Source organism: Engystomops pustulosus, chromosome 3 (assembly GCF_040894005.1).
Source record: "Engystomops pustulosus chromosome 3, aEngPut4.maternal, whole genome shotgun sequence".
NCBI classification, from domain to species: Eukaryota; Metazoa; Chordata; class Amphibia; order Anura; family Leptodactylidae; genus Engystomops; species Engystomops pustulosus.
The window spans coordinates 77,932,355-77,948,494 of NC_092413.1; the positions used below are offsets into that span (position 1 = coordinate 77,932,355).

At 40.0% G+C, this 16,140-nt stretch overlaps 1 protein-coding gene across 1 annotated transcript in view; it reads left to right on the top strand.

The window, feature by feature from the left end:
- Positions 1 to 15,870, top strand: part of GALNT2 (polypeptide N-acetylgalactosaminyltransferase 2) — a 78,795-nt gene extending 62,925 nt beyond the window's left edge. Inside the window, exons 14-16 of the mRNA XM_072141168.1 lie at positions 10,448 to 10,574; positions 10,781 to 10,900; positions 14,495 to 15,870. Coding sequence (XP_071997269.1) covers positions 10,448 to 10,574; positions 10,781 to 10,900; positions 14,495 to 14,650 — 403 coding nt within the window. The 3' untranslated portion in view covers positions 14,651 to 15,870. The remainder of the gene's footprint in view (positions 1 to 10,447; positions 10,575 to 10,780; positions 10,901 to 14,494) is intronic.
- The last annotated feature ends 270 nt before the right edge of the window (positions 15,871 to 16,140 follow it).

Below are 16,140 nucleotides of genomic sequence, written 5' to 3' on the forward strand. Positions count from 1 at the left end.
AGGAATCCACACTAAGACAACTGATAATAACACGCCAAGAAATTGACGCCCATTTAGAAATTAGACAGCAGAGACTCAAGCTCTTATGCTCTTGCTCGCTCTACGAATGGGGCAACAAACCAGGTAGACTACTTGCAAAAGCACTAAGGGAAAGGAAAGCATCGACATACATTCCCTCGATAAAGACAGCAGGTGGCAGGACGGTACATAAAACAGAAGAGATAGCAGAAGCATTCACTGAATACTATAGTTCCCTCTATAATCTCCTGCCCCCCTCCCAATCTTTTCCCCTGCCACAACCACAATAATCACTATCTCAGTATATACAGCAAACAACACTCCCCACTATATCTGACAGTGACAGGGCACTACTAGAATCACCATTTACTCCTGAAGAAGTTCAGGAAACCATCAAAGGTCTACCGTCGGGCAAAAGTCCAGGGCCGGATGGCTATACAGCTGCCTTCTATTAAATCACTACTCCCATGCTCACATAACAGTCATACCTAAAGAAGGGAAAGACCCCCAACTTTGCCCTAGCTATAGGCCTATTTCTCTCATTAACTCGGATGCAAAAATTTTCGCCAAATTGATAGCAATCCGCCTGGCTCGCGTAGTGGGCCCTCTTGTCCATCCCGATCAGGTTGGCTTTATCCCTTCTAGAGAGGCGAGGGACAACACCCTAAAGACGTTTTCCTTAATACACCAAGTCTCACGTGCTTCAATGCCTTTTTGAGCTTTATCCCTCGACGCCGAAAAGGCGTTTGATAGAGTGGACTGGGGGGTTCCTCTGGGCGACCCTCGAGCAGATAGGACTAGGCCCCCGTATGCTCTCCCGAATCCAAGCCCTATATGAGGCGCCTCAAGCCAATATCCGAGTGAATGGAACTCTGTCACCTACATTCACAATTAGGAACGGTACCAGGCAAGGAAGCCCCCTATCCCCCTTATTGTATGACCTGACCATAGAACATCTTCTAATAGCTGTGAGGCACCACCCAGACATCAAAGGCCTACAAATAGGACCAGTCAATTACAAATGTTCTGCTTTCGCGGATGATGTTCTTCTCTATCTGACCCTCAGACCTCTCTATCCCCATTGATGGAGACTCTTAACACCTTTGGACACTTCAGCAACCACAAAATAAACATTATCAAAATGTAGCAATGGGAGTAAACCTGGGAGCCGCACTCGCTCAAACTCTGGCAGCCAACTATCCATTTATGTGGAAAAAAGACATTATCACCTACCTGGGGATCCGCATACCCGCTGATCTGAACAAGACATATCAGTTAAATTATGACACCTTCCTAGAGACACTTAAAGTAGATCTGAACAAATGGGCCAACAAAAAGATATTGTGGTTAGGACGTGTGGGATGCATCAAAATGACGATACTACCCAAACTCCTCTACCTATTCCAAACAATTCCCCTGCCTATACCAAAACTTTTTTCAATAAGCTCAATAACCTCTTGAACCGTTTTCTGTGGGCGCAGTCGAGACCTAGGGTGGCCAGATCAACTCTGATACTCAGAAAATTACAGGGTGGCCTTGGACTGCCCGATTGTAAAGGGTATTTCATTGCAACGGCTGCGGCTAGGATTCTAGACTGGTTTCACTGCGGCAAGAGCAAACTGTGGGTGAGCCTTGAGGAACATTTATCCCCTACTCACCTCACTGCCCTCCCTTGGTTAGCCCCATGTAACTTACAAAGCCTCTCCTTGCAAACAGTTCCATGTGTAGCCTCTCAAGTGTTGAAGACACTGAAGAGTTTCTCTGGCCATACAACAGAGACCCTTAAGTCTCTTAAGGACGCAATTCCTCAGCCTACTCATACACCAAGACTTCAATGGGAATACAAGAAACTAATGCACTTTCATTTCACCATTAAAACCAGTTAATACACGTGGAATTGGTAACCTCGTCGATCGCGGCGCTGCTATTTCCAGAAGTCACTTGCACAGTGTAGATGAATTCTTTTCTTAAAAAGTATTTATTGAATCACTACGCGTTTCGGTCCCGGTCTGGGACCTTCCTCGGGTGTAAAATACATATATGTATTTTACATATTGAATCACTACGCGTTTCGGTCCCGGTCTGGGACCTTCCTCAGGTGTAAAATACATAAATGTATTTTACACCTGAGGAAGGTCCCAGACCGGGACCGAAACGCGTAGTGATTCAATAAATACTTTTTAAGAAAAGAATTCATCTACACTGTGCAAGTGACTTCTGGAAATAGCAGCGCCGCGATCGACGAGGTTACCAATTCCACGTGTATTACCTGTATTTGCCTGTCGGTCCATCTTCCTGGGAGAACGGACCATCACCTAAACCTCGTGGCTGTCAGCTCTCCAGTTCCCTGAAAGCATCGGAATACCTTCAAGAGCAAATTGCTCACCGTCACGCTCAGACTCCTCCGAACATCAGGTGAGAGTCATTATCTTTTATCTCATCACTCTTACATTAAAAAAGCACTTGAGTCTTTTTGCGCTCTTATCTCCCCTTGATCCTCCTACCACCTCCGAGAGGAAACACTCGGACCCAGCATCTAACCATTAAAACCAGGGCAAACTTGCATCACAATATGACACCGTTTGAAACATTATGTGCCTCAGCCTCTGAGACCCCACATGCCATCTAAACAATATATAATCTCCTCCTAGACAAGTGGGCCTCCTCAGACCCCCCTTCTATAGCGACCTGGGAAAGTGAGTGGAATAAGACGTACACTAAAGACGACTGGCTGAAAGCATTTGAGCTATGCAAGGCACAGGAAACTAATTATAAGTTACTTTCAAGGTGGTACTGGGTCCCCAGCAGGCTCCATATGCTATACCCCTCATGCCCAGATAGGTGCTGGCGTTGCCTGGGGGCTCCGGGTACTATGACTCGCATCTGGTGGGGATGCCCGACTTTACTACCATTCTGGCACCAGGTTCGCAAACTGATTCTAGACCTAACTGGGATCAGTCTGGACAATGAGCCTGCAGTTTTATTGCTGTCCATAATTTCTTCCTCTGCGACCAAAGTGAAGAGATCATTGTTGGGATACATGCTTATAGCAGCACACTCTCTAATACTTAGATCATGGAAATCCACAAGGACCCCCCAATTGCCCCCCGACTGGTTTGGAGAAATATCGCTCCTGTACAGTCTGGAAGAGGCTACTGCGATATCGCAGATCATTCAACAACGTGGGCCCCATGGCTGACATTTGAACTACTCATGACCCGCTTCTGCCCTACCCTAAACCGCCCCCCTCCCCCCCATTCCACACACCCTCACACTTGTGAGGGCTCTGGCCCAAATGGCTTGCACCAGTTCTGTTCTAGACCCATCAGTACTCTAGGATTGAGTACTTTTCTCAAGTTGACCGTGTTATAACACTGTTGACCGCCCAGTTTTGTTGCTTGAGCACGACCAATAGAACTCAATATATTACATGTTTCACACTCCTAATCAAATTTTGCATATACTAGACGACTTAATGTGCCGTGATATACTACAAACACGTTCTTATATTGCTATATATTCAACCTACTGGAACATAACTATATCGTTATATGTCATGTATAGGACCTGCGTGTCCCGTGCTCTACTTGTACTCTGTATTTTGTACTCTTTACTTTCAATAAAACAAAAATGATGCAAAAAACCAAGGAACAGTAGAAAAAGACATGACTATTTCTTCCCCAGGACAATGTTTTTTTATAGAAATGGAATGAAACTAAGCGCCTTGTTAAGACCAACTGGTTACATGGTACCCAGCTGGACGATCCATCTGCACTCTCTCTGTGCCAGGATCTTTTTCAAGTTTCCCCCTCACAGTGTATTACCTCAATGCCTCGTACGGAAAGGCCTTTGGGGTCTCATCCATGGTGGTGGAAGAAATGTTGTGGAATCGGTTTGAGTTCTTTTGGATTAGTTGTACTTTTCGCCTTGATAATGTCTCAGAGATGTTCTCTCACCCTAGTACCCAACTCTCTTGTGGTCAAACCCACATATATTTTCGGACAGCTACATGTAGCATAATATATAACTCCAGTGGTATTTCAAGAGATATAATCTCTGATAGTGAATGTACGCTGTCCATTGGCTGAGTTAAATGTGTGGGATCGTAACATATTTGGGCAGGAAATACAGTGGCCACATGTAAAGCAGCCAATCTTTTTTTTGTCCTCTGTCCAAATGGGTTTTCTATTTTAGGAATGTAATGACTTTGTACTAATAAGTCTTTTAGGTTTTTGCTCCTTCTAGCCGTAAGGAGGAGTTTTTCCGTCAATAATGTTTTCAAAGTCGTGTCTGTTTGTAAGATGGACCAATGTTTATTTAATGCACCACGTAATTCCTCCCATTGTTTGTTATAAGTGGAAATGAACCGGATTTTTGAGTCCCCCTTTGATTTCCTTTTCAACTCTATGCATGTTTTTTTTGCCTTCCGATAGCCTTCCTTTATGCATCGACCTCTATATCCTCTATTTAGAAATCTCTCTTTGAGATCTCTTGCCTGAACTCTCAAGAATTGTCCCCCAGGTATGGCTTTAATGGTGGACGGTGGGTGAGCCCAGGAGGCATGCAGGAGTGCATTTACAGATGTAGGTTTTCTAAACATATCTGTTTGAAGATGGCCATCTTCATCAGTTTCAATTGTAATATCCAAGAAGTCAACTTTTTTTGCACTGTATGAGTACGTCAGTCTGATATTAAATGAATTATTGTTTAACTCCTGCATGAACTCTATCAGTATGTCCTCTGTCCCCTGCCAGATGACCAGGACGTCATCTATGTACCGAAGCCAGCACTGCACATGGGAAATACCTCCCGGCGCCACCATCGCCAAAGATGGTTCTCTCCCAGTATTTTAGGAAGAGATTGACGTATGACGGCGCACAGGCGGCCCCCATGGCAGTGCCCTGCCTCTGCACATAGAATTGGTCTCTGAAAGTAAAAATGTTATGAGTCAGTACAAAGGATAATAGTTCCATTATCAACAATTGTAATTCTGTCCCTAGAGTACTTCCTGAAAGGAAAAATCTTGTAGCTTCCAAGCCAACCTGGTGCCTAATACACGTACAGTATATTTCGGACAATAAGGCGCACCGGAGTATAAGGCGCACCATCAATAAATGCCTGCTAAAACGTCTAGGTTCATATATAAGGTGCACCGGAGTATAAGGCGCACCTGATTATAAGGATGAATGACCAGCAGGTGGCAGACCTGTGCACAGTTCAAGGCAGCTGTTGTCTGTAAGTACGGTTCATATATAAGGCGCACTGGACTATAAGGCGCACCTTTGATTTCTGAGAAAATCAAAGGATTTTTAGTGCGCCTTATAGTCAGAAAAATACGGTATATAGGCTTTCCACGTCACCCATTACTAGATGCATGTCTTCTTCGATACAGATCCCGTCGATCCGCAGTAGGGCATCCATACTGTCCCTGACATAAGATGGCAAGTCCTCAACTAGTGGTTTTAAATAATAGTCTATGAATTTACAGCTCGGATCACATAAGCCACCAATGCCAGAGACAATAGGACGCCCCGGAGGGTCGACGGAATCCTTATGCATCTTTGGAAGCAAGTAAAACGTTGGGACCTTAGGTTCTTTCACTACCAGTCCATCAGACATTTTTTTTTGAATAATTCCTGCTTCTACGGCGGAGTCCAAGATTGAAATGATCTGATTTTTGTATCCCAATATTGGGTTAAATGCTAGTTTTTCATATGTGTCTTTTTCCCAAGTTGGTGCAGAGCTTCCCTCTCATATTTTTCCTTTGGCCAGATCATGACGTTCCCCCCCTTATGCGCTGCCTTGATGACAATGTCATCGAGTGACTGTGCACCAGAGCGGAAGGCTCTGAAGGAGCTAGTCAGATTGTCTCACTTTTTATTTCTGGATTGCGAGAGAGCTTTGAGTTCTCCCATTACCAATTTAGTATAAATCTCGATTTGTGGGCATAAGGACAAGGGGGGGAAAGTCCTAGATCTGGGCATAATGTCATGGGGGAACCTACCTTGAGTTTCAGGTGATTGTTCTTGTTGGAGTTCCTCCAGGGCTTGTAATGCTTCCCTCTCCCTTTCGTGTTTAATTTCCAAACCAATTTCACCACCCCCATGGAGTTTTCCCAGAAGCAACTTCCTTGAGAAGAGGTGTAGGTCCTTCAATGCTGTGAAGTAATCAAGATTGTTAGTAGGGGAAAAATTAAGACCTCTACCCAAGAGGCTAAGCTGGGAATCAGAGAGGGATCTAGCGGAAAGGTTAGTCACCTCGAGTTGGTGTTTCGATCTCTTATCTGTTTGATTACTTGCTGTCCATTTCCTTTTTGTTCCGCTATTTTGAGATTCACTTTGTATGTTCGACGCTGTATTGTGAGAGGGAGTTGTTCCTGTTTGTTCTAGTTTTTGGTGGCTGTAAACTCCTAGGACGGGTGCATGCATGCGCAGCGGATGGCGAGGCTCCGTTGATGTCCCTGCCAGCATCACTTGTTGCACAGCGCATGACCGGGTCTCCGATAGCGATGTCGGATCCCGGCATGTGCCAACATTACCCGCTCGGGAGTATATAATCCGTCCTCCCAGCGTCCGTTTTGTACCCCCTGAAGAAGCGTGGGTGAAACGCGTGTTGGGGAGTCTGAGAGGCAGCCATAGACTGTGCAAAATGGGTAGGACACTAGTCTTTTATTTGTGAATTTGATGTCTTGGTGCATATCCTACACTGACCTTTGATATACATGATTGTGGGAATGATGGGAATTGGTGATGTGTTGCCAAAGGACTGAGCAACATACTCTCTAATGCAGTCATATGTTTTTTGTCTCATCGGACCTTTTGTTTGTATTTCCTCTGTCATACTTATTATTTCATTATAATACAACTATGTGTTGTTTTATGTAATAAATAAAGATATATACTTATGATTTTTGCAAAAGAACGCCGTAACTCTGTTTTTTGTGGTAGTATATACATCAGGAATAAGCGGATTAAGTTTATGCAGTAATGCGGTGTATGGTACTATTGCAGCAAAATTTTATATTGATTTTCTTTGTAGAGCTCAGATAAAGCGCCTCTAGGGGCGTTTTCCCAAATTTATCTTCCACACTGACTCCGGTAGTGATCTACCCGACCAGTCCTCCCATCTAAGCATATAGATGTTTCTTACTGGCCCCGGGTTCATTTGCGCCATAAGCAGGGTATATAAATCTGAAATCAATTCTTTTGAAGTGGAATTGTTAAGCCTAATCCATTCAAACACTGTTAAAGGTGGTATTGTGACAGATTCCAGGGTTTTAAGACAGAATTGATAAATCTGGGAATAGGTTTCGGTGGCCGGTATAAATTGGTCCAATGATGATCAAAGGTAAGTGATAGTGAGTAACTGTTTGGTAGTAGATTGGGCTAGGTCTTTACTTTGAAATACGTTCATTGGTTTCCAAAAGTTTACAAAGTTTGGGCTAAGGCTTTGAGGTAAATGTGGGGCGTACTAAAGAGAAAATAATCCGACATCTGTGCCATATATCCCTAGTGAAAGGCCATAGGGGCCAGCAAAGATAAGTTGGGGGATCTCCATCTGCGGGCCCTAGATTAGTGAACTGGGGTGCATCGGGGCTAGCCAGAGTTTTTCAATCTCTGTCCACCTATTAAAGGCAGGCAAGGATGTCCAAAAGACTGTCGCAGATGTGTCTCATAATAGTACATAGTTATATCTGTGAGGCCTCCTATAGACTTCGGTGCTACCAAAACAGTCTTCGGAATTCTGTGTCTCTTAGAGCTCCACAAATAATCCAAAAAGAGTCATTGGATCAATCGTAAAATTGAGACACTCCCAGTTAGAGTCCCAATACCAAACAGATACAGAAATCTAGACAGAATTGATATTTTGACTGCTGCCACCTTACCCAACAGGGAGAGGTGTAGAGGGTGCCAGCTTTGTAATTGTTTTCTCACGTCCTGTATTGGGGCGGGGGGTGGGGCGAGGGGGGGATTTTTCCTACACAGGGAAGAGGTAGTGGGGGTAACTTTTATCCCTAGGTTTTTAAGGGTAGGTAGATGTCAGGAATATCGGAAGTTACTTTTCAAGGAATTTAGTGTATGGGGGACCAAGTTCAGTGGTATCCCGAGACTGCACTGTAGTCCTCAATGGTGGCCTGAAGATTCGGTAAAGAGATAAGAGGCTCGACGAGTGTAAGCAGTGCATCGCCGGCAAATAGCGCAACTTTAAATTGTTTGTCTTTCACTTTAATACATTTTTAATATCTGGGTTGTTTTGGATATTTGCTGCAATGGGTTCGGTACTCAGAACTTGGAGTAAAGGGGATAGAGGGCATCCCTGGCGAGTACTGTTTATAGTTAAGGGGGTAGAGTGGGTGTGAGGAAGTATAATTTGTGCCCTAGGTGCTGTATATAAACCTTTCAGGGCTTCCACGAAGGGTCCACACAGACCAAAGCGGGAAAGTGTTTTAAACATAAACTTCCAATTCAGGCGGTCGAAGGCCGCAATTTCACCATCCAAACTCAAAATCAGGGCCTCCGACTTGGTTTTCTGCACTAGGCTTATTAGATCAATGGTATGTTGTGTATTGTCTCCTGCTTGTCGATATCTGACAAATCCCACTTGGTCTTTGTGTACCAGTCGCGGAAGGCATATGCTTAACCTGTTGGCTAAAAGTTTGGTAAAAATTTTTAGGTCGAAATTACGTAGACTTATAGGCCTATAGCTAGAACATTATGCCGGATCCTTGCCTGGCTTAGGGATAACTGTAATTTGGGAGGAAAGCATTATCTGCGGAACTGATTCACCGTGAAGAAATGTATTAAATAGCGTGACAATGTGGGGCGTCAGGAGACTAAGGAAGGTTTTATAGTAAAGATAGGTATAACCATCAGGACCTCTGGCTTTTTCCCTCCTGGTAAGCTTTTCACCGTGTCCTCAACCTCTTCTATTGTTATTTCATGGCGAAATGGCCCAATGCTTCTGAAGGGAGTTGAGGCAAAGGGCACTGGGATAAATATTGGTATAAATATTGAGCCTTATTACCAAATTCATAATATCTGCACTTAGAATACTTAATCATTTGTTCTCAATCTAGAGGTCCAATGCCCTAATTTTAGAACAAAGAGTCTGCACCCGTCTAAGTAGGGAGGGGGGTCGGGTGTGCGGTCATTTCTTTCAGCCAGTCCAAGGTTTTGCTTGTATCTTGAGTAGTGTGGATAAACTTTTGGTTTTTAATCTAAATTTTATAATGGTGTACATTCAAAACCATATGTGTTGCATATATATATATTTATTTATATATATATATTTATATTTATATATATTTATATATATTTATATTTATATATATTTATATTTATATATATATATTTATATTTATATATATATATTTATATTTATATATATATATTTATATTTATATATATATATTTATATTTATATATATATATTTATATTTATATTTATATTTATATTTATATTTATATATATATATATATATTTATATTTATATATATATATATTTATATTTATATATATATATATTTATATTTATATATATATTTATTTATATATATATATATATTTATTTATATATATATATATATATTTATTTATATATATATATATATATATATTTATATATATATATTTATATATATTTATATATATATATTTATATATATATATATATATATATTTATATATATATATATATATTTATTTATATATTTATTTATATATATATATATATATTTATATATTTATTTATATTTATATATATATATTTATATATTTATTTATATTTATATATATATTTATATATATATTTATTTATATATATATATATATATTTATATATATATATATATTTATATATATATATATATATATATATATATATATATATATATATATATATATATATATATATATATATATATATATATTACTCAGAGCAAGATGAAATATGATACCAGAAAAATAGATAAAATATACACTTTTTTTTTTTTTTTTTTTTTTTTTTTTGAACAAGCGAAAGTCTTCTTAAAAAAAAAAAAACATTTGGAGCTGCTTCATCCATTGTTCTGAGATGGATGTTAGTTCAGTTCATATAACGTGAAATAATCCGTTCCAACAGACACTTTTATGTCTCAATATCCAGGAGGCTAGTGCTAACGGAATGTAGGGTGCTCTACTTTATAATTGTACAGGCACTTGTGTTAGCACAATATGTGCATAAACATAACCATAAGTACAAGCATTAATCCACAAATGTCAATTTTTGGGGGGAAGAACAAACTCACGGTTTGGAAAGTTTCCATTCAATGTATCTCTATTGGCTATGTAAGGGAAAGTCCACATCTGTTTATCTTGCCGACTTTACCGCATCTATAAAGATTGCTTGAACATACAAGGATTCTTTTATAAATTGCTTTGTCTTTTCTAGAGTCCCTGACCATCAAGATATTGCATTTGGAGCTTTGCAGCAAGGAACAAACTGCCTTGATACACTTGGCCATTTTGCAGATGGAGTTGTTGGTGTTTATGAGTGCCATAATGCTGGAGGAAACCAGGTTAGTGAAAACGTGACCATGTATGTCCAGGTTCATTTCATGTATTACAGTAAAACTTTTACCAATATGTTCTCATGACAACTTTATATTAATAATAAATTAGATTTTCTGATATTCACTTAAAACATTTTTAAGTATAAAGTAAAATAACATTAGTAGAGGGAGGGTTTGTTGTTTTGTTTTTCACATTGCTATTTTCTTTTCAGGAATGGGCTTTAACGAAGGACAAATCCGTCAAACACATGGATCTTTGCCTTACCGTTGTGGATCGAGCACCAGGTTCACTTATTAAACTTCAGGGCTGCAGAGAAAATGACAGCAGACAAGTAAGAGCACAACTTTTTTTTTTCTCTACAATACAATCTACACTCTATAAAATTCATGGTCGCTCATTTTACCACTATTTTAAATAAGCGGTTGTTGACCCTGCCCACAAAACAATTTATCATTGAGATTTATTTTTGAAGCTGTTTTATTGTTGAATTTAGTTTTTAGCGGGTAACACCGCGCTCCATGGGTGTGGGACGGTGATGTTTTTGAATGAGGGCCTTTCTGGATTGTGTGGATGGGAATCTCAGAGGTGTAGTTTGACAAGAGCTGCTGCGTCCTCTGGTTAACAGGGAGGAAACCCTGAAAGTAACAGATAATTTTCTGGAAGGAGTAACCAGTAGTCGGTCGCGCTGCTAATGGCAGAGATGGGTCTGATTGCTTAACAGTGATACAAGTACATTTGTATAATAAATAATGAGCATTTATTGTCACAACTGGTTTACATAAAAGACTAGATTAAGGTAGGACAATGCGTTTCGTGGTGGATTTACCCCTTCTTCAGGTCCATAGGCTTCTGTAATGTGTAGAAACATTGTATCAAGTTCTATTCCATTACATATACACTCACCGGCCACTTTATTAGGTACACCTGTCCAACTGCTCGTTAACACTTAATTTCTAATCAGCCAATCACATGGCGGCAACTCAGTGCATGTAGGCATGGTCAAGACAATCTCCTGCAGTTCAAACCGAGCATCAGTATGGGGAAGAAAGGTGATTTGAGTGCCTTTGAACGTGGCATGGTTGTTGGTGCCAGAAGGGCGGCGGGTCTGAGTATTTCAGAAACTGCTGATCTACTGGGATTTTCACACACAACCATCTCTAGGGTTTATAGAGAATGGTCCGAAAAAGAAAAAACATCCAGTGAGCGGCAGTTCTGTGGGCGGAAATGCCTTGTTGATGCCAGAGGTCAGAGGAGAATGGGCAGACTGGTTTGAGCTGATAGAAAGGCAACAGTGACTCAAATTGCCACCCGTTACAACCAAGGTAGGCAGAAGAGCATCTCTGAACGCACAGTACGTCGAACTTTGAGGCAGATGGGCTACAGCAGCAGAAGACCACACCGGGTGCCACTCCTTTCAGCTAAGAACAGGAAACTGAGGCTGCAATTTGCACAAGCTCATCAAAATTGGACAGTAGAAGATTGGAAAAACGTCTGGTCTGATGAGTCTCGATTTCTGCTGCGACATTCGGATGGTAGGGTCAGAATTTGGCGTCAACAACATGAAAGCATAGATCCATCCTGCCTTGTATCAACGGTTCAGGCTGGTGGTGGTGGTGTCATGGTGTGGGGAATATTTTCTTGGCACTCTTTGGGCCCCTTGGTACCAATTGAGCATCGTTGCAATGCCACAGCCTACCTGAGTATTGTTGCTGACCATGTCCATCCCTTTACGACCACAATGTACCCAACATCTGATGGCTACTTTCAGCAGGATAATGCGCCATGTCATAAAGCTGGAATCATCTCAGACTGGTTTCTTGAACATGACAATGAGTTCACTGTACTCAAATGGCCTCCACAGTCACCAGATCTCAATCCAATAGAGCATCTTTGGGATGTGGTGGAATGGGAGATTCGCATCATGGATCTGCAGCCGACAAATCTGTGGCAACTGTGTGATGCCATCATGTCAATATGGACCAAAATCTTTGAGGAATGCTTCCAGCACCTTGTTGAATCTATGCCACGAAGAATTGAGGCAGTTCTGAAGGCAAAAGGGGGTCCAATCCGTTACTAGCATGGTGTACCTAATAAAGTGGCCGGTGAATGTATATAAATACATAGGGTTGTTATACCATAATGAAAGTATAAATACATATAGATTAATAGGTGGAAAAGAACAATAAAAAATATATAGAGATTAATAAAGATTAAATAGATACAAATAAAAATAGATACAAATAAAATGCAGTACGCATATTTAAAATTGTTATAAGATACTGGAAATTGATATATCAGTACAACATACAATAAATATTTGCAGTAAAGATACACGACTATGCGGCATTTGTAAACAGAAAATTGATTTTAAATCGTGACCTTGTAGGTATAAGTTTTCACAGCTGGGGTGTATACACCTCAATCCACAATATTGACACTGGAGGGATAAATAATTTGATTAGATGAGGAACCTATGAGTTTAATTGATGTCAAATAGTAGACCTGTTGTTAATTAGCTGCTAACCTTCAAAGCTGAGCGCTGGAGAAAAAGACCAGTATTTAGCATGCTGTTTGTTGCTGAGCTCTCTGTTATGCTGAAAACAGGAGTAGTCTCGGTCAAGGTATGGACTGGCAAGAAGTAAGTAGGCCGGGTGCAGGTTAGAGGAGAGGACTTACTTGGTCTGAGGTCTGTACTGTCTGGCAGCATCGTTGAAAGTGATTGCTGACAGCCAGGAGGTGGAAGCCTTATAAGGCTTTGTGAGTGGGCGTGCTTACAAGATGGACATTTTTTTTTTTTATAAGGAGGGAGGGGGGGGAAAGATAAGAGTAATAGATCTGGGAATAAGGGGTAGATCAGGTACTTAGGGGTTACTTTCTGGCCCTAAAAATGATCTATTACTATACAGTGGATTGAGGTGTATACACCCCAGCTGTGAAAACTTATACCTACAAGGTCACGATTTAAAATCAATTTTCTGTTTACAAATGCCGCATAGTCGTGTATCTTTACTGCAAATATTTATTGTATGTTGTACTGATATATCAATTTCCAGTATCTTATAACAATTTTAAATATGCGTACTGCATTTTATTTGTATCTATTTTTATTTGTATCTATTTCATCTTTATTAATCTCTCTACATTTTTTATTATTCTTTTCCACCTATTAATCTATATGTATTTATACTTTCATTATGGTATAACAACCCTATGTATTTATATATATGTAATGGAATAGAACTTGATACAATGTTTCTACACATTACAGAAGCCTATGGACCTGAAGAAGGGGTAAATCCGCCCCAAAACGCGTTGTCCTACCTGTTTAATCTAGTCTTTTATGTAAACCAGTTGTGACAAATGCTCATTATTTATTATACAAATTTACTTGTATCACTGTTAGGCAATCAGACCCATCTCTACCATTAGCAGCGCGACCGACTACTGGTTACTCCTTCCAGAAAATTATCTGTTATTGTTGAATTTGGCACCAATGTAGGAATAAAACCTCTTTCTTCTATTGTGACATAAGATTAAAAAGCACAATAGATTAGAGACAATTGGCTGTTCAGGGCTTTTCTCAAGTCTGGCTTTCCTGCAGCCAAAACAATTGTCACTTGCATGGATTGTACTATTTAATTTGATGTGGTAAAAAAAAGAAGTTTTATTCTTAAAATTGTGCCTTTGACTCCAAACTTTTCTGTTTCATCATCGTTGTAGGAAAATGAAAAGATTTTTCTTATAATGCATGATCAAGTCTCACTTTGCAGTAGATGCCCTTTCTTGCAGAGAGGAGCCAACCACATTTGACAGATTGTACAAATCTGGCATGCAGGTCCTCCATCCTTTGTAAAGAATATGTAGTGCTAGATTGATGCAGTTACCTGTGATATTTTCTTACCATTCAGTGTCTATTTTATTTTAGAAATGGGAGCAAATTGAAAACAACTCCAAATTAAGGCATGTTGGAAGCAACTTTTGCCTAGACAGTCGGAATGCCAAAACTGGTGGTCTAACAGTAGAAGCTTGCAGCCCTTCTTTATCACAGCAATGGAAATTTTCACTCAATCTACAACAGTAGACGTCTCAAGAGGTGGCAAAAGGGTGGGGGGAATGACCATCATTTCATGGACATCAATTATGAATGCATAGCAGATGTATATGTAGAACTTTCTGCGGATTTATATACCTCAGTATTCCAACTTTGTTCAGTGGGTTTGAGAGCTGTGGAGAAGAGAAAACAAACCAGGGCCGTCTACACTCCTGTGTTGTGAGTATGAAAAGTATTTCAATGTTGCACATAGGCCTGTGCCCTCTAAATGAATAGACTGCAAAACTTTCTAGTTTAAAACATGCTGGAATAGAGGTATACACTTGAAATGATAAATGGAGTGCAACATCATATCTTGCAGTGCGTGATTTAGAAATAACTATCTGTGAAGACAAGTTGTTTTTTAGCTTTTGCTTGTTTTCCCTAATTTCTATATTTCAAGCAAAACATGTAAACATGTGCAATGTTTAATTCTCTCCATGTCTGTAGCTCTTCACAAAGAACAAACATTACAAGACTATAGCAATGCAATAGTTTTTTTTTTGGGGGGGGGGAGAATTCTAAATTTGGAACCCTTTTGGCATTGGCACAGGGTGCTGGAAGATAATGATTGATTGTATGTACATTAAGTTGTGTTGAGGTAAGTTTTTATTATTTTATTGGCATTAAACATGAAGTTTTAGGAAAAGCAGTCTACTGAACAAAATATAAAGTAGGTTGTATGGGAAAATTTCTCTAGACAAGATGTTACTGTAGATTATCTTTTCTTACGACTGCTCCTCTGGACTTTTTAATTAAAAACAGAACCTTGAACTAAAATGTCTGTAATTTACAATTTGGGCAACTACAGTCTGCATTACTAGTCATTTTTCTTTTTGTAAATTTATGTGCTCTTTTGTGCCGCAGTCATCATGTGTTTGGGCTTTAACGAAGTAATGATGTGAAGTTTATACAGAACAGATATAACAAGGGCCTATTTTTTGTAATTTTTTCCAAGCCTTCTTGTACAGTGCCTGTCTAATGCCCTTCAGTGATTATGGCTGGTGTTTTTTTTTTTTGTTTTTTTTCCCCCCCCCAATACTCAAAAAAGATTTATCAACCCTGTATGTGGAGAAGATGGTTACATATCACAATTGGTCAACATTTGTAAATAACCATATAGGTACCCATTTTTTCCCAATGTTTGTCAGCACTGCTAAAGTGGATGTAAGCATAATAAAGCTGAGAACAGTCATTCACCCCCCCCCCCCCCCCAGGAAAAAAAAAAAACTATTCATGTTTACTGGTACAGTTGGCAATTTGGCGCTGCTAGAAAAACCTGGCATTTATTTTTACAGAGATTCTGAAGCGCTTTTGAGATCCGGGAATATTTAATCCTTGTTTCCCTCTGTGGTAGGTGTCAGGAACATTCTGTATAAAACGTTGTCAACTGATTCCAACCAGTGTGTATGAACAGATTTTACAAGCTCTAAGTTATTGATCACTGTACTCCCAGGAGCATTTTGTGATGTGGCGTTGGC